The sequence below is a fragment of the Hyperolius riggenbachi genome, chromosome 6 (assembly GCF_040937935.1).
Source record: "Hyperolius riggenbachi isolate aHypRig1 chromosome 6, aHypRig1.pri, whole genome shotgun sequence".
NCBI lineage: Eukaryota > Metazoa > Chordata > Amphibia > Anura > Hyperoliidae > Hyperolius > Hyperolius riggenbachi.
This window is the reverse complement of record NC_090651.1, coordinates 71,936,461-71,964,180: the sequence shown is the minus strand read 5'-3', so window position 1 is coordinate 71,964,180 and position 27,720 is coordinate 71,936,461. Positions and strand designations below refer to the sequence as shown.

The 27,720-nt window shown below is 45.1% G+C and overlaps 2 protein-coding genes across 4 annotated transcripts in view; one reads left to right on the top strand and one right to left on the bottom strand.

The window, feature by feature from the left end:
- TMEM69 (transmembrane protein 69) overlaps positions 1 to 27,720 on the top strand; it is a 152,003-nt gene that overhangs the window by 30,922 nt on the left and 93,361 nt on the right. The gene's annotated exons all lie outside the window — the stretch shown is intronic.
- GPBP1L1 (GC-rich promoter binding protein 1 like 1) overlaps positions 1 to 27,720 on the bottom strand; it is a 91,982-nt gene that overhangs the window by 3,029 nt on the left and 61,233 nt on the right. For all 3 annotated transcript variants that reach the window (XM_068239491.1, XM_068239492.1, XM_068239490.1), the window contains exons 8-11: positions 20,866 to 20,982; positions 16,984 to 17,142; positions 3,257 to 3,393; positions 2,395 to 2,497 (exon numbers count right to left, since the gene is read on the bottom strand). In XM_068239491.1, the coding sequence (XP_068095592.1) occupies positions 2,395 to 2,497; positions 3,257 to 3,393; positions 16,984 to 17,142; positions 20,866 to 20,982 (516 nt within the window). The remainder of the gene's footprint in view (positions 1 to 2,394; positions 2,498 to 3,256; positions 3,394 to 16,983; positions 17,143 to 20,865; positions 20,983 to 27,720) is intronic.

The window sequence follows — 27,720 nt, the reverse complement described above, 5'->3', positions numbered from 1 at the left end:
CAGCAGACTGACACTATAGAGATAAACACAGCCAGCTCTGACAAGCTGTTTGTCAGCAGCGTGGCTGTGATTTATGAGGGATTGCAGAGTGCAGGGGGACCTTAGAGGGGTTTGGGATAGCAACAGAGGCTGGGCTGTATAGGCAGATCCAGCCTCTGTATGCAGATAATATTCTTCAAACCCACCTCGGGTTCTCTTTAATAGTCGGTGGTTCGTTTTTTGTAACGATCGTCGTTAGTAAAGATCGGGGAACGATCGTTACAAACGACTATAGTCGCATGTGTGTACGCACCTTTAGAACCAGGGCTGTGGAGTCGGTACAAAAATCCACCGACTCCAACTCCTCAGTTTAGGATTCCACCGACTTCAACTCCTCTAATTTGCATATTACAATCTTGTTTATTGAAAGTATGTAACATGAAATTCGTCTCTTAACTGCCAACACTTAGGAGTTTTAAAAGACAACTGAAGTGAGAAGGATATGTAGACTACTATATTTATTCCCTTTAGTCATAGACTAAAACTGGTCCTTGGTAAGAGTACTTGTAAAAGGTACAAACCGGAACAAGAACATCTATCAGGCCCTAGGCAATGTAACTGTGGGTACATGTAAGAGTGATGTACAGGTACTCTGCAGGGAAATAAGGCGATTCTTCCTCTATTAGGCCCAGTGGACACCAAAACCGCTAGCAGATCCACAAAACGCTAGCGGATTTGGGTGCGGATGATAGTTTAGTCCCAGTGCACACCGGCCGGATCTTGATGCGATCCGCCGGCCGCATCCGCCTCAGCATCCTTGTGGCTAATGTATCTCTATGGGATGGTGCACACCGGCGGTTTGAGGTTTTAAGCAAACCGCAAACGTGCAGCAAGAGGCACGCTTGCGGTTTGCTAAAAACCTCAAACCGCCGGTGTGCACCATCCCATAGAGATACATTAGCCACGCGGATTTTCAGGTGGATGTGGCCGGCGGATCCGCCCGGTGTGCACTGGGACTAACACATTCTTCATGCACAATCTGAACCAGGTTTATGGGTGATAGACAACACCTCTGTGTTCAATGTGCACAACATTCTCAGTGGATTCCCTGCAGCTCTGTGGAGAGTGCATATGTAGAGTATAGTACTACTGTGTAACAAGGTAAACCTGAGAGATGAAATTAAAAAGTTTACATACCTGGGGCTTCCTCCAGCCCCCTTCATAATAATCAGTCCCTTGTTATCCTCCTCTGCCACCTGGATCTTCTGCTATGAGTCCAGGTACTTCAAGCCAGTCTGGTGTAGTGCGCATGCACACACTCCGCCGCCGGGAGCGTACTACACCTGCGCAGCACTATTGCGCAGGTGCAGAATGCTCCTGGCTGTGGGAGCGGCATGTGGCCGGACAGCGCTGACTGGCTGAATTACCGGGACTCATACCAGAAGATCCAGGTGGTGGAGGACAGCGAGGGACTGAATGGCCTGAAGGGGGCTGGAGGAAGCACCAGGTATGTATAAAAAAAAAACACTTTTCTTTTCAGCCGTCTCAGGTACCCTTTAATTCGTAGTCACCAAACCAAATTTTAACATATCAAATTATTTGATTTCATGAGCGCATACATTTGCAAAAATCAGCATCAACGCAGAATTTTTTCCATCTCATTGACCATCTCTGTTAGTGACACGGCTACACATCAGGCTTTATGCTTACAGCATAGATGTTATTTAGTATATATAAGAGATTCCTGTGTACACATCATATATACTGTACAGTCACAATCAGATATGTATATTTGACTTTAAAAATACAGGGACTGCTTTATTGAAGCAGCACAAGTAACTATTTTGGTTTATTTCATTTCTGTGGACTAAGCACAGCTATTAATGTGTATATAAATTATTTATGATGACTTATCTGAGAAATAGAACATTTTATCATATTTTCTATTTTAATTACAGTTTCTATTTATTAGGAGTCGGTGCATTTTTTCCCCGACTCAAGGTACCCAAAATTGCTCCAACTCCACAGCCCTGCTTAGAACCCTTGATCCAATGATTTCTATGTTTAATTATTTGTAAACTGAACTTCCCTCTTTGTTCCCCAACATTGCTGGAGTAGTAGTGCTCCTTCTCAGCAGCTTACAATGCACACATGCTTCCACTATGTACCTCTCCCTATAGTAAAATCTGCCATGCCAATCATGCAGTAACGTTTCCATTAATGCAATTAGACTGCTATGTCTTTGCAATCTATCACAAATGTCGGTTCTGAAGCATTTTTTATCATGCCTTTGCTTTCAAGTTTATAACAAAAATTGTGCGACACCCATCGTATAGCACCATGAAGTAGCAACTGCAGTGCGATCGCAATTTCTTGTGCAAAAATGCCATTAATGCAACTGTTCAGGCTTCTCACCTGCTGGGATTTCATGTGGAACTCTTGCAGCTCCTCCTCTGTGAGTGGAAGGCAGTCATCTTCATTTTCTGGAGATTCCTGCCAGCCCATCTCTTTCAGTAATCTGTAAAAGGAGCAGAGCATTGTACCAGGTTAGCCATCAGCTTAAAGTGGATCCGAGATGAACTTTTACTCATTGCATAATTATGTTCCTTTCCTATTGTTTATAGGGCATTCCTCAAGCCAAATACGCTTTTGTTTTTATACTCTTATTCCCTATAAACTAAACAAGCCTCGCCCACAGGTTTTCAGAGAGCCAAGGCATTTTCAGACAGTAGCAAGGGCTCATGGGAGCTCAGTCTGGGTAGGAGGAGGGGGAGGTATTACTACCCAGAGATTTCAGAGGCAGAGGGGAGGAGGAGGGGAGATTAGGATTTTTTTCACAGGCTGAGTGCTCAAGATGCAGATAAGCTTGCCTGTGTGTAATGTTTACAAACATGGCTGCTGTCATTGTATCACAGGAAGAAATAATCATATTCTATTGAAGCTGTTTGAAGCTAGATTTGCTGTGTAAACTATCTAAACTTTAGATAAGATATATAGACAAGTTACTTGTTATAGTTAGTTTTTCATCTCGGCTCTGCTTTAAGCAGACATTTGTGAATGAGGATGACATTTATTGGCCAACTCAATAGATAAAAAGAGTAAGCCTTCAGTCTCAGTTTAGTATAAAGGATGGGTGCCTGAAGAGGCTATAATATATGTAAAGCTTGTCTTTTATCTATTGAATTTGACAAGAAGCGGCATTATCCTTATTCATAGATTTCAGTAATAGAGAATGAGAAAGAAGGCTGCATTGTTGCTCCAGTGAGTCCGCTCTTACCTGTGTTCCGCTTCCAGTGAATAGGACAGCCGACCCCGCTCCTCTTCCTGAGGATCAGAGAAGCCATTGTGGTGACTGCCACCCTCAATGTGTTCCCCATCTACATCGTTCAGATCAGAGGGGCTCTGACTCTGCACCTGGGACAGAGGACATTAGCATCAACACCTAGCAGAAGCAAACACCAACAGCCACATCACCAAATACATCTCATCTTAGATGGAGCCCAAGCAGAATTTTTTTTTTACTACAATGTCCTCCCTTATGCCATCTTTCCTCACTCACATGGAGGTCTCTGGGACCTCCACAGATCATCATTTCATCTGCAGATCAGACCATTATCTGCAGATCTAAAAATCCATCCTGGTGGATCTGATCTGCAGATGAATGTCAGTTAAACAAGGTGTGTGTGATGATCTGCAGATCATTCATATTCATATGAATATGACTATGAATGCAATTTGCAGGAACGGATCTTTGGGAGTACCAGATCTTTTGCAGATATTAATGAGAAAAAATTGAGAATTGGCTATTGGGTGCATGAGAAATTACAAACAACTTTATTCCGTATCAAATTTAAAATACAAACCACCAACCCACAACATCCCTTCAATAAGAAGAACTATTAAAATGAAATAAATTGCTGAACCAGGCCCCCCCGGACCCCCACCTAGAGAAAAAAGTGAGGCTGCAGTCCTCACACACCCTAAAAAATGAGACCCACTGAAACAGGCTAGGCCCGGTGTCCAGACACTGAAGCAACAGGACAGTGGTATTCCTCCAATGGACTCCAGAGTAAGCTGAAAAGCAAAAAAAGGTTGCACTTCCAGGAAGATATCTTGCGATCCTCAGAAGCATATAACAACACTCAAATCTCAAGCATGGACCAGGAATATATGTTTCTTGTATATTGAGCAAGGTAAGCCATATAGATGCACAGTTATAAGCTTGTCCAGCAGAAAAGTTAATGAACAGCAGTATCACATGCGATCTCAGGCAGCAATTAAAAAGCATGAAGCAGCATCAGTTCCTGCACAGGCATGCGGTCAAGCAAAGGTGTAGGTATGTAAAGGCATCATGTGTATGACAGACATCAACAGGTGAAGTCACAGCCTGATATATTCGAAAGTCCCCCAATCGCAGGGAAAGAGTCAGGGCAGCATGTACTTGATGCACGCCAAAGCCATGAATGAGAGTGCTTGAGACAAAGCGTGGTGAAGCCAAGCATCAGTATGCGCCACTATGCCTGACAGCTAAGCGTGTGCAGCAGGGAGATCCATAGTTACCATCCTGAGGCTAGAGTCGTTTGGCACTTGCAAAATGTTCAGTGGATCCTGCAAAGGTTTCAGTGGCTCCAGGGGTGATGCCGGGGAGAGCTGGAAGCTGTCTGATAGCCTGACATGTTTCGCCGCCTCTCGCGGCTTTTTCAAAGGCAAACAGCAAGGTATGCAGTATGCACGCCATGACGGCGTATTTAAACATTATCATATGAATCCCAGGCCCGCCTGCCCCCGCCATCGCCCACGCCCACCATGCGCGACAGGGACGCATCGAGCGGCAAAGCGCCGCAGGACACGCCCCCCGACGCCCAAAGCGGATGTGTGGGCGGCGGCCCGCTGGAGCGCAGAAGGCGCTCCACCATGCCAGCCAGGAAACGTATGACGCACCACAGCACGGCAGGCGGCGGGGCGACGCCCAAAGGCAAAACCAGGGCGGGGACAAGCGGGGCAGGGAGCCGATACCCAAATGCATCCAAAACGTTAATTCAAAAAATAGCCATCACAGCCCTGTAACCTGTATATCCACAGGACCAGACAAGCTAATGCATATTTAAATGTATATACAAAGGAGAGACATGGAAATGCACGACCCTGGTTAAAGATCGGACAACCGATCACAATCACAGGACCAGGGTCGCGCATTATGACCATGTCCCAAGCCTATACTATAATGAAAACTCTATGAAGTCAGGGCGAGGAGAGCAGACAAAAATAATAATATTACAGAACGCTGGGTCCAACTATAAGTGCACCCAGTAAGTAATGGTCAAACATTAGCCACAGGGGGGGCAGAGAAGCACATGCAGAGTAGGGATAGTAGATACCCGAAAAGATGGAGGGGAGCAATACAGAGCAACCAAGCAAATCCAGCTTACTCGGGCAAAAAAACCCGATAATTAATGCTATCATTTAGACCCTTGGGTTCCGTAGCTTTTAAATTGAAGATCCATTTGGATTCAAGTTGTAACAGTTTTCTATCAATGTCGCCACCTCTAGGATGTATATGTATTCTATCCAGACCTACAAAACTAATGAAGCTAGGGTTGCCCCTATGCTCAAGATGTACATGTCTGGAAATGGGGGATTTGAAATTACAGGTCGTGATGTCACCAACATGGTCCTTAATTCTCTCTTTGAAAGCCCTTGCGGTCTTGCCAATGTAAAAACATCCGCACTTGCAATATAGGAGGTAGATAACACCTACCGTGTTGCAATTTACAAAATGTTGCAACCACCATTTGCGACCATTTGGTAACATCACTGACCTGCCAGTTGACAAATAGCGACAATATACGCAACCCCCACATGTGTATGTCCCGGTTACCGTACAATGTCTATTGGGTCCCTCCCTACCCCAAAAATGGCTAGAGGTGAGTATATTTCTCAAAGTGGGGCTTCGTCTATACGTGATTTGCGGCGTAGGCGACACAAACTCTGTAAGATTTCTATCGGATGTCAAGATGTGCCAATGCCGACGGAGGACATTCTCCACCTCATTCCTCTGATCATTGAAACGCGTGATTAGACGTGTTGTGCTGTTGGTATCAATCACCTTGGTCTTTTTGACAAGCAAATCTGTGCGATTAGCTGCCTTAGCTCGTTTATATGCCTTTTTGAGCCATTTATCCTTGTATCCTCGCTCCCTAAAGCGGGAGCGTAATGACTTGGCTTCCTTCTCGAAGTTCAAATCATCGGTACAATTCCGACGTAGCCTCAGGTATTGACCTGTGGGTATTCCTCGTATCGTATGCTCTGGGTGAGCACTATTGGCATGTAAGTATGCATTGGATGCCGTGGGTTTACGAAAGAGCTGGGTGGACACGAACCCCTCAGCATTGACATCAATTCTCACATCCAAAAAAGGAATGGAGTGTAAATTGCACTCCATAGTAAACTTTAAGTTCCAGTCATTCTGATTAAGAATCAAAATGAACTCATCCAATAGAGTCTCGCCACCCGTCCAGAACATGACCACATCGTCGATGTACCTGTGCCACGATAAAATGTGGCACAGGTACTCGACGAGGGCGTCATCCCCGAACAGGCGTCGTTCCCAGTCCCCCAGGTACAGGTTGGCCAGCGACGGGGCACACGTGGTCCCCATCGCCGCCCCCTGCACCTGGAGGTAGTGAACCCCATCAAAAACGAAGACATTATTTTGCAAAATGAAAGACAATAAGTCCAGAAGAAATTGGTTGTGTGGGGACTCATTGATTTCCATTTCAGACAAGAAATTGCATACCGATCTGACTCCTCTCTCCTGTGGGATGCTGGAATAGAGGGCCTCCACATCCAGGGTCACCAGAAGTGTGTTAGGCGGTAACTGCATACCCTCCAGGATTCCCAAAAGGTGCAGTGTATCCCGCACAAAGGATGGCAGCCGATGGACATGTGGTTGTAGGTGTTTGTCCACATATATGCTGATCTTTTCGGTCAGCGATCCATTACCTGACACAATGGGTCGGCCAGGAGGTCTAGATGCGTTCTTATGAATTTTTGGCAAAGCATAAAAAGTTGGCACCACGGGGTGCTCGACCTTTAAAGTGGAGCCAACCTCGGCTGTAATAATTCCTTTCCCTACGGCATCATCAATGATGTCAAAGAGTACCCGTTGGTTACTGATAACCCTGGATGCAGAGACCCTCCGGTACCATTCCTTGTTGCTTAGAATTCTCTGGCACATGTAGATATATTGTTCCGTATTCATGACCACCACGTTCCCTCCCTTATCTGATGGTTTAATGACAAGATCCCTCTTTTCACGCAGCTCGGTGAGTGCCAAGACCTCGCTTTCGGAGAGATTTGTCATTTTGTTTTTTTCAACCCATAGCCTCTGGATATCTTTTTCCACCAGAGAGATAAATGTGTGCACACTAGGGCACAGGGTAGAGGGAGGGAACGCGGCGGATCTGGGACGGAATTGTTTGTTAATCTGTTCACTCACCATGTCACTGGGTATACTGTAACCAAAAAGGTCCTCGTCTCCCACCTGATCACTTTCCTCACTTAATTTGACCAGATCCATCAGGGCCCGATAATCACGATTGGACCAATCCTTCCAATCCGTTATAGCTCCACCTAAAGGGGACTCACTTTTCTTTTTGTGTAGAGTTTTCAAAGTGAGGTTACGTCCAAACAAATGTAGGTCCTTAACAAATTCAAACCGATCCAGATTGCTGGTAGGGCAAAAACCAAGGCCCTTAGCTAGAAGGTCATTAACCCCCTGGGATAAATCATGACCTGATATATTGACAACTTGTAAATTTACTTGATTCCCGGATCGATCCGTCTGCAAAGGACCCATTTGTTCTAAATGGTCGGTTCTCCGTCCTCCCCTAAAAAAACAGAGGAGGATTGAGAATCCGAACCACCACATGCTCCCAGATTAGACTCACTTTCCTCTTCTTGTGAATCACTGGCGCTGGTTGTAAGATATTTATTAATGGGGCCGATTTTAGGTTTATTCTTTCCTTCAATCTTATCCTTGTCTTTCTTTTTCTTACTATCCCTGTTCTTGCTTGATTTGGGAAGATTTCCACCCGTGATAGATCTGGTCAGAGGTCGATTTGGAACGTTCGAACCCTGTCCGTGGGAGGATCCCGAGGCCTCACTCCCCCCACCCACCGATGAGTCAGAGTCTTCTCTGGTACCAGGATCACTTGGGGCCTCAGCAGGTGGATTTTGCGGCGGATTTTTAGGTTTGGGGATAACCGGTCTTTTACCTTTCGGGGGTAGTTTCCCCCACTTATAAGCGTATCCAAGTTTATAAGCAGTTTTGTCACGTTCAAATTTGTTATCCTTTCTGGTGACCAGTTCTTTGTTGTATTTCTCAATATGAGATTTCAATTTGCTATTTCTTGTTAAAAACAAGGAATGTTCTTGGACATTACTCAAGGAATCCAGTATATCTGCAATTTTTTGATCAATCTCAGATAAATCCGCCTTTTCCAATTCCTGCATCAGACCCAACATAACCCTGGAACAGTTTTCAAAATTCTCTTCCCACCTTTGTTTAAAGTTATCAGATAAAGTTTTCTTGAAAGGAAAAATTTGCACCCGCAACCATAGGGGTGCTTTTCCTTCCAATAAATAATTTTCATTAAATTTAATATTCCACCAAATTCGGCTTTTCTGTTCATATAACTTCTCCAATTTTCTGAAACTGGAATTGATCAGTTGCTCCGCATTCCTCGCGCCTCTGTCACGGGCACACTCGTCCCCCACCTGTTGTACAATCTCGTCCCACTGTAGCATGACCAAAATTGCAAATAGTCTCTCTAATGCTTGCCCTGACTCCAAATCTATAATCCCTTGACCAAAAATCCCCAGAGGGGGCTAAGTACCCCAATTAGAATATGTAAAAATGGCTCAAAGATTGGGAAAAATTGGTCAAATGGGATAACACGTGATCATATAAATTAAATGATGAATTATTATAATAATCGAAACCCATGCATCCTGCCAATGATATGAATATATTAATGAGAAAAAATTGAGAATTGGCTATTGGGTGCATGAGAAATTACAAACAACTTTATTCCGTATCAAATTTAAAATACAAACCACCAACCCACAACATCCCTTCAATAAGAAGAACTATTAAAATGAAATAAATTGCTGAACCAGGCCCCCCCGGACCCCCACCTAGAGAAAAAAGTGAGGCTGCAGTCCTCACACACCCTAAAAAATGAGACCCACTGAAACAGGCTAGGCCCGGTGTCCAGACACTGAAGCAACAGGACAGTGGTATTCCTCCAATGGACTCCAGAGTAAGCTGAAAAGCAAAAAAAGGTTGCACTTCCAGGAAGATATCTTGCGATCCTCAGAAGCATATAACAACACTCAAATCTCAAGCATGGACCAGGAATATATGTTTCTTGTATATTGAGCAAGGTAAGCCATATAGATGCACAGTTATAAGCTTGTCCAGCAGAAAAGTTAATGAACAGCAGTATCACATGCGATCTCAGGCAGCAATTAAAAAGCATGAAGCAGCATCAGTTCCTGCACAGGCATGCGGTCAAGCAAAGGTGTAGGTATGTAAAGGCATCATGTGTATGACAGACATCAACAGGTGAAGTCACAGCCTGATATATTCGAAAGTCCCCCAATCGCAGGGAAAGAGTCAGGGCAGCATGTACTTGATGCACGCCAAAGCCATGAATGAGAGTGCTTGAGACAAAGCGTGGTGAAGCCAACGTTTTGGATGCATTTGGGTATCGGCTCCCTGCCCCGCTTGTCCCCGCCCTGGTTTTGCCTTTGGGCGTCGCCCCGCCGCCTGCCGTGCTGTGGTGCGTCATACGTTTCCTGGCTGGCATGGTGGAGCGCCTTCTGCGCTCCAGCGGGCCGCCGCCCACACATCCGCTTTGGGCGTCGGGGGGCGTGTCCTGCGGCGCTTTGCCGCTCGATGCGTCCCTGTCGCGCATGGTGGGCGTGGGCGATGACGCGGGCGGGGGCAGGCGGGCCTGGGATTCATATGATAATGTTTAAATACGCCGTCATGGCGTGCATACTGCATACCTTGCTGTTTGCCTTTGAAAAAGCCGCGAGAGGCGGCGAAACATGTCAGGCTATCAGACAGCTTCCAGCTCTCCCCGGCATCACCCCTGAAGCCACTGAAACCTTTGCAGGATCCACTGAACATTTTGCAAGTGCCAAACGACTCTAGCCTCAGGATGGTAACTATGGATCTCCCTGCTGCACACGCTTAGCTGTCAGGCATAGTGGCGCATACTGATGCTTGGCTTCACCACGCTTTGTCTCAAGCACTCTCATTCATGGCTTTGGCGTGCATCAAGTACATGCTGCCCTGACTCTTTCCCTGCGATTGGGGGACTTTCGAATATATCAGGCTGTGACTTCACCTGTTGATGTCTGTCATACACATGATGCCTTTACATACCTACACCTTTGCTTGACCGCATGCCTGTGCAGGAACTGATGCTGCTTCATGCTTTTTAATTGCTGCCTGAGATCGCATGTGATACTGCTGTTCATTAACTTTTCTGCTGGACAAGCTTATAACTGTGCATCTATATGGCTTACCTTGCTCAATATACAAGAAACCTATATTCCTGGTCCATGCTTGAGATTTGAGTGTTGTTATATGCTTCTGAGGATCGCAAGATATCTTCCTGGAAGTGCAACCTTTTTTTGCTTTTCAGCTTACTCTGGAGTCCATTGGAGGAATACCACTGTCCTGTTGCTTCAGTGTCTGGACACCGGGCCTAGCCTGTTTCAGTGGGTCTCATTTTTTAGGGTGTGTGAGGACTGCAGCCTCACTTTTTTCTCTAGGTGGGGGTCCGGGGGGGCCTGGTTCAGCAGTTTATTTCATTTTAATAGTTCTTCTTATTGAAGGGATGTTGTGGGTTGGTGGTTTGTATTTTAAATTTGATACGGAATAAAGTTGTTTGTAATTTCTCATGCACCCAATAGCCAATTCTCAATTTTTTCTCATTAATATATTCATATCATTGGCAGGATGCATGGGTTTCGATTATTATAATAATTCATCATTTAATTTATATGATCACGTGTTATCCCATTTGACCAATTTTTCCCAATCTTTGAGCCATTTTTACATATTCTAATTGGGGTACTTAGCCCCCTCTGGGGATTTTTGGTCAAGGGATTATAGATTTGGAGTCAGGGCAAGCATTAGAGAGACTATTTGCAATTTTGGTCATGCTACAGTGGGACGAGATTGTACAACAGGTGGGGGACGAGTGTGCCCGTGACAGGGGCGCGAGGAATGCGGAGCAACTGATCAATTCCAGTTTCAGAAAATTGGAGAAGTTATATGAACAGAAAAGCCGAATTTGGTGGAATATTAAATTTAATGAAAATTATTTATTGGAAGGAAAAGCACCCCTATGGTTGCGGGTGCAAATTTTTCCTTTCAAGAAAACTTTATCTGATAACTTTAAACAAAGGTGGGAAGAGAATTTTGAAAACTGTTCCAGGGTTATGTTGGGTCTGATGCAGGAATTGGAAAAGGCGGATTTATCTGAGATTGATCAAAAAATTGCAGATATACTGGATTCCTTGAGTAATGTCCAAGAACATTCCTTGTTTTTAACAAGAAATAGCAAATTGAAATCTCATATTGAGAAATACAACAAAGAACTGGTCACCAGAAAGGATAACAAATTTGAACGTGACAAAACTGCTTATAAACTTGGATACGCTTATAAGTGGGGGAAACTACCCCCGAAAGGTAAAAGACCGGTTATCCCCAAACCTAAAAATCCGCCGCAAAATCCACCTGCTGAGGCCCCAAGTGATCCTGGTACCAGAGAAGACTCTGACTCATCGGTGGGTGGGGGGAGTGAGGCCTCGGGATCCTCCCACGGACAGGGTTCGAACGTTCCAAATCGACCTCTGACCAGATCTATCACGGGTGGAAATCTTCCCAAATCAAGCAAGAACAGGGATAGTAAGAAAAAGAAAGACAAGGATAAGATTGAAGGAAAGAATAAACCTAAAATCGGCCCCATTAATAAATATCTTACAACCAGCGCCAGTGATTCACAAGAAGAGGAAAGTGAGTCTAATCTGGGAGCATGTGGTGGTTCGGATTCTCAATCCTCCTCTGTTTTTTTAGGGGAGGACGGAGAACCGACCATTTAGAACAAATGGGTCCTTTGCAGACGGATCGATCCGGGAATCAAGTAAATTTACAAGTTGTCAATATATCAGGTCATGATTTATCCCAGGGGGTTAATGACCTTCTAGCTAAGGGCCTTGGTTTTTGCCCTACCAGCAATCTGGATCGGTTTGAATTTGTTAAGGACCTACATTTGTTTGGACGTAACCTCACTTTGAAAACTCTACACAAAAAGAAAAGTGAGTCCCCTTTAGGTGGAGCTATAACGGATTGGAAGGATTGGTCCAATCGTGATTATCGGGCCCTGATGGATCTGGTCAAATTAAGTGAGGAAAGTGATCAGGTGGGAGACGAGGACCTTTTTGGTTACAGTATACCCAGTGACATGGTGAGTGAACAGATTAACAAACAATTCCGTCCCAGATCCGCCGCGTTCCCTCCCTCTACCCTGTGCCCTAGTGTGCACACATTTATCTCTCTGGTGGAAAAAGATATCCAGAGGCTATGGGTTGAAAAAAACAAAATGACAAATCTCTCCGAAAGCGAGGTCTTGGCACTCACCGAGCTGCGTGAAAAGAGGGATCTTGTCATTCTTGGCACTCACCGAGCTGCGTGAAAAGAGGGATCTTGTCATTAAACCATCAGATAAGGGAGGGAACGTGGTGGTCATGAATACGGAACAATATATCTACATGTGCCAGAGAATTCTAAGCAACAAGGAATGGTACCGGAGGGTCTCTGCATCCAGGGTTATCAGTAACCAACGGGTACTCTTTGACATCATTGATGATGCCGTAGGGAAAGGAATTATTACAGCCGAGGTTGGCTCCACTTTAAAGGTCGAGCACCCCGTGGTGCCAACTTTTTATGCTTTGCCAAAAATTCATAAGAACGCATCTAGACCTCCTGGCCGACCCATTGTGTCAGGTAATGGATCGCTGACCGAAAAGATCAGCATATATGTGGACAAACACCTACAACCACATGTCCATCGGCTGCCATCCTTTGTGCGGGATACACTGCACCTTTTGGGAATCCTGGAGGGTATGCAGTTACCGCCTAACACACTTCTGGTGACCCTGGATGTGGAGGCCCTCTATTCCAGCATCCCACAGGAGAGAGGAGTCAGATCGGTATGCAATTTCTTGTCTGAAATGGAAATCAATGAGTCCCCACACAACCAATTTCTTCTGGACTTATTGTCTTTCATTTTGCAAAATAATGTCTTCGTTTTTGATGGGGTTCACTACCTCCAGGTGCAGGGGGCGGCGATGGGGACCACGTGTGCCCCGTCGCTGGCCAACCTGTACCTGGGGGACTGGGAACGACGCCTGTTCGGGGATGACGCCCTCGTCGAGTACCTGTGCCACATTTTATCGTGGCACAGGTACATCGACGATGTGGTCATGTTCTGGACGGGTGGCGAGACTCTATTGGATGAGTTCATTTTGATTCTTAATCAGAATGACTGGAACTTAAAGTTTACTATGGAGTGCAATTTACACTCCATTCCTTTTTTGGATGTGAGAATTGATGTCAATGCTGAGGGGTTCGTGTCCACCCAGCTCTTTCGTAAACCCATGGCATCCAATGCATACTTACATGCCAATAGTGCTCACCCAGAGCATACGATACGAGGAATACCCACAGGTCAATACCTGAGGCTACGTCGGAATTGTACCGATGATTTGAACTTCGAGAAGGAAGCCAAGTCATTACGCTCCCGCTTTAGGGAGCGAGGATACAAGGATAAATGGCTCAAAAAGGCATATAAACGAGCTAAGGCAGCTAATCGCACAGATTTGCTTGTCAAAAAGACCAAGGTGATTGATACCAACAGCACAACACGTCTAATCACGCGTTTCAATGATCAGAGGAATGAGGTGGAGAATGTCCTCCGTCGGCATTGGCACATCTTGACATCCGATAGAAATCTTACAGAGTTTGTGTCGCCTACGCCGCAAATCACGTATAGACGAAGCCCCACTTTGAGAAATATACTCACCTCTAGCCATTTTTGGGGTAGGGAGGGACCCAATAGACATTGTACGGTAACCGGGACATACACATGTGGGGGTTGCGTATATTGTCGCTATTTGTCAACTGGCAGGTCAGTGATGTTACCAAATGGTCGCAAATGGTGGTTGCAACATTTTGTAAATTGCAACACGGTAGGTGTTATCTACCTCCTATATTGCAAGTGCGGATGTTTTTACATTGGCAAGACCGCAAGGGCTTTCAAAGAGAGAATTAAGGACCATGTTGGTGACATCACGACCTGTAATTTCAAATCCCCCATTTCCAGACATGTACATCTTGAGCATAGGGGCAACCCTAGCTTCATTAGTTTTGTAGGTCTGGATAGAATACATATACATCCTAGAGGTGGCGACATTGATAGAAAACTGTTACAACTTGAATCCAAATGGATCTTCAATTTAAAAGCTACGGAACCCAAGGGTCTAAATGATAGCATTAATTATCGGGTTTTTTTGCCCGAGTAAGCTGGATTTGCTTGGTTGCTCTGTATTGCTCCCCTCCATCTTTTCGGGTATCTACTATCCCTACTCTGCATGTGCTTCTCTGCCCCCCCTGTGGCTAATGTTTGACCATTACTTACTGGGTGCACTTATAGTTGGACCCAGCGTTCTGTAATATTATTATTTTTGTCTGCTCTCCTCGCCCTGACTTCATAGAGTTTTCATTATAGTATAGGCTTGGGACATGGTCATAATGCGCGACCCTGGTCCTGTGATTGTGATCGGTTGTCCGATCTTTAACCAGGGTCGTGCATTTCCATGTCTCTCCTTTGTATATACATTTAAATATGCATTAGCTTGTCTGGTCCTGTGGATATACAGGTTACAGGGCTGTGATGGCTATTTTTTGAATTAACGTTTTGGATGCATTTGGGTATCGGCTCCCTGCCCCGCTTGTCCCCGCCCTGGTTTTGCCTTTGGGCGTCGCCCCGCCGCCTGCCGTGCTGTGGTGCGTCATACGTTTCCTGGCTGGCATGGTGGAGCGCCTTCTGCGCTCCAGCGGGCCGCCGCCCACACATCCGCTTTGGGCGTCGGGGGGCGTGTCCTGCGGCGCTTTGCCGCTCGATGCGTCCCTGTCGCGCATGGTGGGCGTGGGCGATGACGCGGGCGGGGGCAGGCGGGCCTGGGATTCATATGATAATGTTTAAATACGCCGTCATGGCGTGCATACTGCATACCTTGCTGTTTGCCTTTGAAAAAGCCGCGAGAGGCGGCGAAACATGTCAGGCTATCAGACAGCTTCCAGCTCTCCCCGGCATCACCCCTGGAGCCACTGAAACCTTTGCAGGATCCACTGAACATTTTGCAAGTGCCAAACGACTCTAGCCTCAGGATGGTAACTATGGATCTCCCTGCTGCACACGCTTAGCTGTCAGGCATAGTGGCGCATACTGATGCTTGGCTTCACCACGCTTTGTCTCAAGCACTCTCATTCATGGCTTTGGCGTGCATCAAGTACATGCTGCCCTGACTCTTTCCCTGCGATTGGGGGACTTTCGAATATATCAGGCTGTGACTTCACCTGTTGATGTCTGTCATACACATGATGCCTTTACATACCTACACCTTTGCTTGACCGCATGCCTGTGCAGGAACTGATGCTGCTTCATGCTTTTTAATTGCTGCCTGAGATCGCATGTGATACTGCTGTTCATTAACTTTTCTGCTGGACAAGCTTATAACTGTGCATCTATATGGCTTACCTTGCTCAATATACAAGAAACATATATTCCTGGTCCATGCTTGAGATTTGAGTGTTGTTATATGCTTCTGAGGATCGCAAGATATCTTCCTGGAAGTGCAACCTTTTTTTGCTTTTCAGCTTACTCTGGAGTCCATTGGAGGAATACCACTGTCCTGTTGCTTCAGTGTCTGGACACCGGGCCTAGCCTGTTTCAGTGGGTCTCATTTTTTAGGGTGTGTGAGGACTGCAGCCTCACTTTTTTCTCTAGGTGGGGGTCCGGGGGGGCCTGGTTCAGCAATTTATTTCATTTTAATAGTTCTTCTTATTGAAGGGATGTTGTGGGTTGGTGGTTTGTATTTTAAATTTGATACGGAATAAAGTTGTTTGTAATTTCTCATGCACCCAATAGCCAATTCTCAATTTTTTCTCATTAATATATTCATATCATTGGCAGGATGCATGGGTTTCGATTATTATAATAATTCATCATTTAATTTATATGATCACGTGTTATCCCATTTGACCAATTTTTCCCAATCTTTGAGCCATTTTTACATATATCTTTTGCAGATACTGGTCTTTTGTGTCTGTACAGAATCTTTGTGTGCAGCATCTTGAAAAGATTTTTTTCTGATGGGGAGTTCAGCTCCATAGAAGAGACTGTGTAGGTATGGCTCTCATACTACATGAAGGGTGGTAAGATTGGTCTGTGATCTTTCATTTTCCAAAGACTATAGTCTGATGTGTGCATGCACCTTTACACTCCATGCTCTTTGTATACTTGATAATGAAATATACACATGCAGTATACATGTACAAAAGAGAAAAATCTGATAGGATGATTAGGGGGGCACAACCCTGCTATAATACTGAGGAGGGGGGGGGGGGGGGGATTCTGGTGCATAATCCAGCTACAATACTGGGGGGAGGGGATTAGGGGACACATCTGGCTACACTACTAGCTAGGAGGATTAGAGGACACATCTGAATTAAGGTACATCCCTATAGTATACTTTATGTACTTGAGAATGCCAATTTCTGAGTTAGTAATCCACCTTTCCTGGTACCTTGAAGTCTACTATAAAGGTATTCTACTGTAAAGGGGGATCCCATAATCTTACATCTTCCAGTTTGTCGCCATCTCGGTCCTCACTCTGGTCAGCGTCTTGCTCGTCCTTCAAGGTCTTCAGAAACTCACTCTTCTTGTCTGGTATGCGGCGAGTCATGCGGGTGAGCCGGGAGATGCTAAGTTCCAGCGGTGGAGTAACGCTGGCATTGCCCTAGGAGAAAGAAAAAAAAACACTTTGGTATGACAGAGCAACTAAGTGCTGCATATACCTGCATAGGAACTTTGGCTGGATGCATTCAGCTGCCTGTAGAGCTTGGCAAAGATGTCACAAGACTGCAAATGAAGAGAAATAGATGGCAAGTTGTTTACTACGGAAGAGAGGTAGAGGGAGTGGCCGGACTAAAGCAACCCAAAAGAGTTACAGAAGAATTGTGAGGGCTGCTGGCTGAAGTTATCAGCCTATAGAAACTTCAACCTCTAGACCACCGATTCTTGCCTGGACCCTCTAACACTTTGTGGCCCTGCTCCCATACAAGAACGAGCATGGCAGCACTGTGTAGGATGCTTCCCATCTACACAGTAGCATGGAGCTGCCGGTGCTCGGCAGGAAAAGCCAAGCCTGAGCGGCTCTGTGCTGCAAAGGTGTCCTGTGGCCCAGACAGGAACAGGTTCGCTCCCACTCTTTGACAAGCCCTTGTTGTAGACAGGGCTGTGGAGTCGGTCCAAAAATCCACCGACTCCGACTCCTCAGTTTAGGATTCCACCGACTCAGACTCCTCGACTCCGACTCCTCTAATTTGCATATTACAATTTTGTTAATTAAAAGTATGTAATATGAAATTCGTCTCTTAACTGCCAACGCTTAGGAATTTTACAAGACAACTGAAGTGAGAATGTTATGTAGACTACTATATTTATTCCCTTTAGACTAAAACTAGTCCTTGGTAAGAGTACTTGTAAAAGGTACAAACCGGAACAAAGAGCATCTATCAGGCCCTAGGCAATGTAAGTGTGGGTACATGTAAGAATGATGTGCAGGTACTCTGCAGGGGAATAAGGAGATTGTAAACAGACAACACCTCTGTGTTCAATGTGCACAGCATTCTTAGTGGATTCCCTGCAGCTCTGTGGGGAGTGCATATGTAGAGTATAGTACTACTGTGTACCAAAGTAAACCTGAGACAGATGAAATTAAAGTTTTATACATACCTGGGGCTTTCTCCAGACGCCTTCAGGATAATCAGTCCCTCGTTGTCCTCCTCCACCACCTGGATCTTCTGCTATGAGTCCAGGTACTTGAGCCAGTCGGGCGTAGTGCGCATGCACACACTCCGCCGCCAGGAGCATACTACACCTGTGCAGCACTATTGCGCAGGTGCAGAATGTTCCTGGCTGTGGGAGCGGCATGCAGCCGGACAGCGCTGACTGGCTGAATTACCAGGACTCATAGCAGAAGATCCGGGTGGTGGAGGACAGCGAGGGACTGATTAGCCTGAAGGGGGCTGGAGGAAGCCCCAGGTATGTATAAAACTTTACTTTTCATCCCTCAGGTACCCTTTAATTAGTAGTCACCAAACCAAATTTTAACAACATATCAAATTATTTGATTTCATCAGCAAAGGGAGTGCATACATTTGCATAAATCAGCATCAGTGCAGAATTGTTTCCATCTCATTGACCATCTCTATTAGTGACACAGCTACACATCAGGCTTTATTCTTACAGCATAGATGTTAATTAGTATATATAAGAGATTCCTGTGTACACATCATATATACAGTCACAATCAGATATGTATATCTGACCTTAAAAATACGGGGACTGCTTTATTGAAGCAGCACAAGTAACTAATTTTGATTGGTTTATTTCATTTTTCTGGACTAAGCACAGCTATTACTGTATATATACTGTATATATACATTATTTTTAATGACTATTATCTGAGAAATAGAACATTTTATCATATTTTCTATTTTAATTACAGTTACAAATTCATTAGGAGTCGGAGCATTTTTTCCCGACTCCAGGCACCCAAAATTGCCCGACTCCACAGCCCTGGTTGTAGATGTTCGGGGCATCCCATCGCTGGAAGGGTGAGGTGGATGACAACAGATGACAACAGGGGGAGACACTTCCCTCTACTCAGGGAAGTACCCATCAAGCTGCATATATTTGCATAAACTGAGAAGTATTTGCATATCATTGATCATGTCTACCCTACAGGTACACTAATACAAACAGGTGTGCCTCTTATTTTTATGGGAGAAACCAAAGCTCAGATATTTACAAAGAAGCAATCTGTCATGTCATTTCTGCAATCAGTTCAATTGGAAATTTTGGCAATTTAAAGCATAAAAATCAATTTTCTATTTTTACCTGGTAAACAAGTAATAAGGATGCTAACCAGGCAAACCAAAAGTTAAAAATCACTCTTTTTTTCTCCACAAAAGAGCATTCCGCAGTTTCCCTGGCTCCTATTTGGTACATCTGCCGCACAAAGGAAGTTGCAAGGCATGCTGGGTTTTTTTTTCTTCTTCTTTACTTTGCCCTCAGACATAACTAATACAGCCTGATCGGCTGAAGCCTCTTTCCTTCCCGTTTTCCCTTCCACACCTCTGTTCCTCTCTGATTGGCCAATATTTATCAAGCTGAGACAATTCATTTTCTACTGCAGAACTGGGTTCGGAGTGTCTGAAGACTGGGAGAAGGGCGGGCAAAGCATATACAGACAGGTGAAGGGAGGAAATGTCAGGATCGGCTTCAAGATAGACAGAGTCAAAATGGAAAATCCTAAGCGCTGATTTATTAACCTTTCCAGGCTCCATCGGGGGTGCTGTTGCGGCAAACTGTACGGATAGGCGGAAATACCCGATCTCTGTCGGGTCCGCTCTACTACACAGGCACAGGAGACTTGCGCCTGCACAGTAGAGCTGGCCGACAGCGATCGGGTATTTCCGCCTATCTCCGAGCTGAGAGAGGATACTACGCCTGCGCTGGAGGTAAATATTTACATGTCCGCCGTTTGGAGGGGCACAGTGAGACCACCGTGGGACACAGCCTCGATTGGATCCGGAGGCTTCTCCCTACCGAGGTGAGTATCCCACAGGGGAACTTTTTGTAGTTACAGAGTTTCTTTAAAGCAGATCCAAGATGAAAAACTAGCTGTAACAAGTAACTGGTCTATATATCTTATCTAAAGTTTAGATAGTTTACACAGCAAATCTAGGTGCAAACAGCTTCAACAGTTTATGATCATTTCTTCCTGTGATACGAGAGCGGCCATGTTCCGTTTGTCACATTACACACAGGCAAGTTAATCTGTATCTCCAGCCCTCAGCCTGTGAAAACTTCACTCGCCTCTCCTCCCCTCTGCCTCTGAAATATCTGGCTAGTAACACCTCCTCCTCCTATCAGACTGAGCTCCCATAAGCCCTTGCTACATCTGTCTCAAAGTGCCAAGGCACTGGAGAATCTGTGGGCGAGGATTGTTTAGTTTATAGGGAATTAGAGTATTAAAAAAAAAAAAAGTATTTGGTTTGAGGAATGCCCTGTAAACTGTAGGGAAGGAACACAATTATGCAAAGAGTAAAAGTTTATCTTTGATCCACTTCAAGCAAACTGTGATTGTCTATTGTTGTGACTTAGATGAAGATAAGATCACGTTTTATGACCAATTTTTGCAGAAAATCCATATATTTCCAAAGGGTTCACATACTTCTTCTTGCTACAATACTGTATATATGTTTTTTCCCTGGGATAGTATGGCTGTCCCTTTGTGTGCTCTGCTTTTAGGACAAATCAAAAACTTTTGAGATTTTGTCAAAGTTTGCCAGAATTTCAATACATGATAGGTTTTGTCGATTTCAATGGAAATCTCTCCACACACTGAGCAAACCTGTAATCCGAGATGAAACAATCAGGCAAGTAATCTTACCTCTTTGGGGGAAGACAGTACAGGAGCTGGGGCCAACACAGGGCTAGTGAAAGCAGAATCTCGGTTGAAAAAGGAGCTAGATTTGGATTCCCGTCCATTTGATTTCCAGGGACCAGACTGCAAGAGACGCACAAAACAGCTTAATATTCAGCTGACGCAAAATCCCCTTCAGGCATCTTGGCTGAACTGGTTTATTACGACATACAGGCCCTTATTCCATTGAATTTATCACCTGAGTTTTCTACTAGCAGATCATTTTTCATATTCTCTTTATAATAAGTTTTCAGTACTTTGCAACTGAAAAAGTACCAACAAGTAGATGAGTAAGTACTATGAAAATAATTTTGAGTATTATCTTGCTTGTTGGTGGTTTATGGCGCATTTTATTGACCAGGTGTGAAAATATCACCTAGGACAGTGATCTGCAAACTTGGTTCTCCAGCTGTTAAGGAACTACAACGCATTGCGGGAGTCTGACAGCCACAGTCATGATTTGTAAAGGCAAATGCATTGTGGGACTTGTAGTTCCTTAACAGCTGGAGAGCCAAGTTTGCAGATCACTGACCTAGGAGAAAAAAAAAAATCAGGAGAAAGTTAGGAGCACAAGGGCAACAGATTTGTTTGATGCGTTTCTATAAAAGTTAACAAGTCACGTATGTACCATTGCAGTGGAGTTTTGTGACACGTTAATACTGGGATACCAGCCGGATAGCTATAGTAGTGCTTAACCACAGTGACCATTGTTCCAGGAGGTTGTGGATGTCTGAGTGACATGCCCTGTGCCGGGTGAGTTAGTCCCAAGTTAAACACATTTTGACTGAAAACGTTTACCATAATCAACAGTTTTTCAAATATTCAGGTACCCATGACAAGTGCCACTGGAGCATAAAAGTGAATTATTTATGAAAAACCAATGCCTAGCACAATTTAATTTACTAAATCATAGCAGGACCATGCAAGAAACTCAATATTCTTCACCAGTCTCCTATAGAAGAACCCCAATATTTGAAATGCATATTAGTAGAGACAGATCAATTGTTTCTATTTTTATATTGCCCCTTTGTCATGCCCTCACCTCTCCCTCTTTATATCAGTCCCATTCAATACTTTAACTTCACAGCACCTTTCTGTCATAACTTATAAAATGAAATAGCTGATATTACTGTTCAGCTACAGTCTATTTCAGATAGAGGTTATTTAACCACTTCCCGACCGCCCACTACACAGGGGCGGCGGGGAAGTGGAGCCCTTCAGGACGGCCTCACCCACAGAGGCGGCGGTCCATTTAAGGGCATGGGCGGAGCGATCGCGTCATCCGTGACGCGATCCTCCGCCGGCGCCTGTCACCGCTCGCTCGCCGCAACATCCCGCCGGCTATACGGAAGCGCCGGCGGGATGTTAACCCCGCGATCGCCGCATACAAAGTGTATAATACACTTTGTAATGTTTACAAAGTGTATTATACAGGCTGCCTCCTGCCCTGGTGGTCCCAGTGTCCGAGGGACCACCAGGGCAGGCTGCAGCCACCCTAGTCTGCACCCAAGCACACTGATTTCTCCCCCCCCTGCCCCAGATCGCCCACAGCACCCATCAGACCCCCCCCCCCTGCCCACCCCCCAGACCCCTGTTTGCACCCAATCACCCCCCTTAATCACCCATCAATCACTCCCTGTCACTATCTGTCAACGCTATTTTTTTTTTTATCCCCCCCCTGCTCCCTGCCCCCTCCTGATCACCCCCCACCCCTCAGATTCTCCCCAGACCCCCCCCCCCCAGACCACCCCCCCCTGTTTACTGTATGCATCTATCCCCCTGATCACCTGTCAATCACCTGTCAATCACCCGTCAATCACCCATCAATCACCCGTCAATCACCCCCTGTCACTGCCACCCATCAATCAGCCCCTAACCTGCCCCTTGCGGGCAATCTGATCACCCCCCCACACCAATAGATCGCCCACAGATCCGACATCAGATCACCTCCCAAATCCATTGTTTACATCTATTATCTCCTCTAAACACCCACTAATTACCCATCAATCACCCCCTATCACCACCTGTCACTTTTACCTATCAGATCAGACCCTAATCTGCCCCTTGCGGGCACCCAATCACCCGCCCACACGCTCAGATTGCCCTCTGACCCCCCCTTATCAATTCACCAGTGCATTCATTACATCTGTTCTTCCCTGTAATAACCCACTGATCACCTGTCAATCACCTGCCAATCACCTATCACCCATCAATCACCCCCTGTCACTGCCACCCATCAATCAGCCCCTAACCTGCCCCTTGCGGGCAATCTGATCACCCACCCACACCATTAGATCGCCCGCAAACCCGCCGTCAGATTACCTCCCAAATGTATCGTTTACATCTGTTATCTTCTCTAAACACCCACTAATTACCCATCAATCACCCATCAATCACCCCCTATCACCACCTGTCACTGTTACCTATCAGATCAGACCCTAATCTGCCCCTTGCGGGCACCCAATCACCCGCCCACACGCTCAGATTGCCCTCAGACCCCCCCCCCTTATCAATTCGCCAGTGCATTAATTACATCTGTCCTTCCCTGTAATAACCCACTGATCACCTGTCAATCACCTGCCAATCACCTATCACCCATCATTCACCCCCTGTCACTGCCACCCATCAATCAGCCCCTAACCTGCCCCTTGCGGGCAATCTGATCACCCACCCACACCAATAGATCGCCCGCAGATCCGACATCAGATCACCACCCAAGCGCAGTGTTTCCATCTATTCTCTCCTCTAAACACCCACTAATTACCCATCAATCACCCATCAATCACTCCCTATCACCACCTGTCACTGTTACCTATCAGATCAGACCCTAATCTGCCCCTTGCGGGCACCCAATCGCCCGCCTACACGCTCAGATTGCCCTCAGACCCCCCCATATCAATTCGCCAGTGCAATATTTACATCTGTTCTCCCCTGTAATAACCCACTGATTACCTGTCAATCACCTATCAATCACCCATCAATCACCCCCTGTCACTGCCACCCATCAATCACCCCCTGTCACTGCCACCCATCAATCACCCCCTGTCACTGCCACCCATCAATCAGCTCCTAACCTGCCCCTTGCGGGCAAACTGATCACCCACCCACACCAATAGATCGCCCGCAGATCCGACATCAGATCACCACCCAAGCGCAGTGTTTCCATCTATTCTCTACCCTAAACACCCACTAATTACCCATCAATCACCCCCTGTCACTGCTACCTATCAGATTAGACCCCTATCTGCCGCTAGGGCACTCAATCACCCGCCCACACCCTCAGAATGCCCTCAGACCCCAGCCCTGATCACCTCGCCAGTGCATTGCTTGCATCTATTCCCCCCTCTAATCACACCTTGAGACACCCATCAATCACCTCCTGTCACCCCCTAGCACACCTACCCATCAGATCAGGCCCCAATTTGCCCCGTGTGGGCTCCTGATCACTCGGCCAAAACCTCAGACCCCCTTCCGATCACCTCCCCAGTGCATGGATTGCATCTATTTTCCCCTCTAACCACCCCCTGAGACACCCATCAATCACCTCCTGTCACCCCCCTAGCACTCCTATCCATCAGATCAGGCCCAATACAACCTGTCATCTAAAAGGCCACCCTGCTTATGACCGGTTCCACAAAATTCGCCCCCTCATAGACCACCTGTCATCAAAATTTGCAGATGCTTATACCCCTGAACAGTCATTTTGAGACATTTGGTTTCCAGACTACTCACGGTTTTGGGCCTGTAAAATGCCAGGGCGGTATAGGAACCCCACAAGTGACCCCATTTTAGAAAAAAAAGACACCCCAAGGTATTATGTTAGGTGTATGACGAGTTCATAGAAGATTTTATTTTTTGTCAAAAGTTAGCGGAAATTAATTTTTATTGTTTTTTTTTTCACAAAGTGTCATTTTTCACTAACTTGTGACAAAAAATAAAATCTTCTATGAACTCGCCATATACCTAACGGAATACCTTGGGGTGTCTTCTTTCTAAAATGGGGTCACTTGTGGGGTTCCTATACTGCCCTGGCATTTTAGGGGCCCTAAACCGCGAGGAGTAGTCTAGAAAACAAATGCTTCAAAATGACCTGTGAATAGGACGTTGGGCCCCTTAGCGCACCTAGGCTGCAAAAAAGTGTCACACATGTGGTACCGCCGTACTCAGGAAAAGTAGTATAATGTGTTTTGGGGTGTATTTTTACACATACCCATGCTGGGTGGGAGAAATTTCTATGTAAATGGACAATTGTGTGTAAAAAAATCAAACAATTGTCATTTACAGAGATATTTCTCCCACTTAGCATGGGTATGTGTAAAAATACACCCCAAAACGCATTATACTACTTCTCCTGAGTACAGCGGTACCACATGTGTGGCACTTTTTTACACCCTAAGTACGCTAAGGGGCCCAAAGTCCAATGAGTACCTTTAGGATTTCACAGGTCATTTTGCGACATTTGGTTTCAAGACTACTCCTCACGGTTTAGGGCCCCTAAAATGCCAGGGCAGTATAGGAACCCCACAAATGACCCCATTCTAGAAAGAAGACACCCAAAGGTATTCCGTACGGAGTATGGTGAGTTCATAGAAGATTTTATTTTTTGTCACAAGTTAGCGGAAAATGACACTTTGTGAAAAAAAACTATTAAAATCAATTTCCGCTAACTTGTGACAAAAAAATAAAAACTTCTATGAACTCACCATACTCCTAACGGAATACCTTGGGGTGTCTTCTTTCTAAAATGGGGTCATTAGTGGGGTTCCTATACTGCCCTGGCATTTTAGGGGCCCTAAACCGTGAGGAGTAGTCTTGAAACAAAAATGACCTGTGAAATCCTAAAGGTACTCATTGGACTTTGGGCCCCTTAGTGCAGTTAGGGTGCAAAAAAGTGCCACACATGTGGTATCGCCGTACTCGGGAGAAGTAGTACAATGTGTTTTGGGGTGTATTTTTACACATACCCATGCTGGGTGGGAGAAATACCTCTGTAAATGACAATCTTTTGATTTTTTTACACACAATTGTCCATTTACAGAGGTATTTCTCCCACCCAGCATGGGTATGTGTAAAAATACACCCCAAAACACATTGTACTACTTCTCCCGAGTATGGCAATACCACATGTGTGGCACTTTTTTGCACCCTAACTGCGCTAAAGGGCCCAAAATCCAATGAGTACCTTTAGGATTTCACAGGTCATTTTGCGAAATTTCGTTTCAAGACTACTCCTCACGGTTTAGGGCCCCTAAAATGCCAGGGCAGTATAGGAACCCCACAAATGACCCCATTTTAGAAAGAAGACACCCCAAGGTATTCCGTTAGGAGTATGGTGAGTTCATAGAAGATTTTATTTTTTGTCAAAAGTTAGCGGAAATTGATTTTAATTGTGTTTTTTCACAAAGTGTCATTTTCCGCTAACTTGTGACAAAAAATAAAATCTTCTATGAACTCGCCATACTCCTAACGGAATACCTTGGGGTGTCTTCTTTCTAAAATGGGGTCATTTGTGGGGTTCCTATACTGCCCTGGCATTTTAGGGGCCCTAAACCGTGAGGAGTAGTCTTGAAACGAAATTTCTCAAAATGACCTGTGAAATCCTAAAGGTACTCATTGGACTTTGGGCCCTTTAGCGCAGTTAGGGTGCAAAAAAGTGCCACACATGTGGTATCGCCGTACTCAGGAGAAGTAGTATAATGTGTTTTGTGGTGTATTTTTACACATACCCATGCTGAGTGGGAGAAATATCTCTGTAAATGGACAATTGTGTGTAAAAAAAATTAACAAATTGTCATTTAAAGAGATATTTCTCCCACCCAGCATGGGTATGTGTAAAAATACACCCCAAAACACATTACACTACTTCTCCTGAGTACGGCAATACCACATGTGTGGCACTTTTTTGCAGCCTAACTGCGCTAAGGGGTCCAAAGTCCAATGAGCACCTTTAGGCTTTACAGGGGTGCTTACAATTTAGCACCCCCCAAAATGTCAGGACAGTAAACACACCCCACAAATGACCCCATTTTGGAAAGTAGACCCTTCAAGGTATTCAGAGAGGGGTATGGTGAGTCTGTGGCAGATTTCATTTTTTTTTTTGGTGCAAGTTAGAAGAAATGGAAACTTTTTTTTTTTTCTCACAAAGTGTCATTTTCCGCTTACTTGTGACAAAAAATAATATCTTCTATGAACTCACTATGCCTCTCAGTGAATACTTTGGGATGTCTTCTTTCCAAAATGGGGTCATTTGGGGGGTATTTATACTATCCTGGAATTCTAGCCCCTCATGAAACATGACAGGGGGTCAGAAAAGTCATAGATGCTTGAAAATGGGAAAATTCACTTTTTGCACCATAGTTTGTAAACGCTATAACTTTTACCCAAACCAATAAATATACGCTGAATGGGTTTTTTTTTATCAAAAACATGTTTGTCCACATTTTTCGCGCTGCATGTATACAGAAATTTTACTTTATTTGAAAACTGTCAGCACAGAAAGTTAAAAAAATCATTTTTTTGCCAAAATTCATGTCTTTTTTGCTGAATATAATAAAAAGTAAAAATCGCAGGAGCAATTAAATAGCACCAAAAGAAAGCTTTATTAGTGACAAGAAAAGGAGCCAAAATTCATTTAGGTGGTAGGTTGTATGAGCGAGCAATAAACCGTGAAAGCTGCAGTGGTCTGAATGGAAAAAAAGTGGCCGGTCCTTAAGGGGTAGAAAGCCCTAGGTCCTCAAGTGGTTAAAAATGCTATGTGTGGCGGAAAACTAACACTGCACATCACTCTGAACACACCATCCCCACGGTCAAATATGGTGGTGG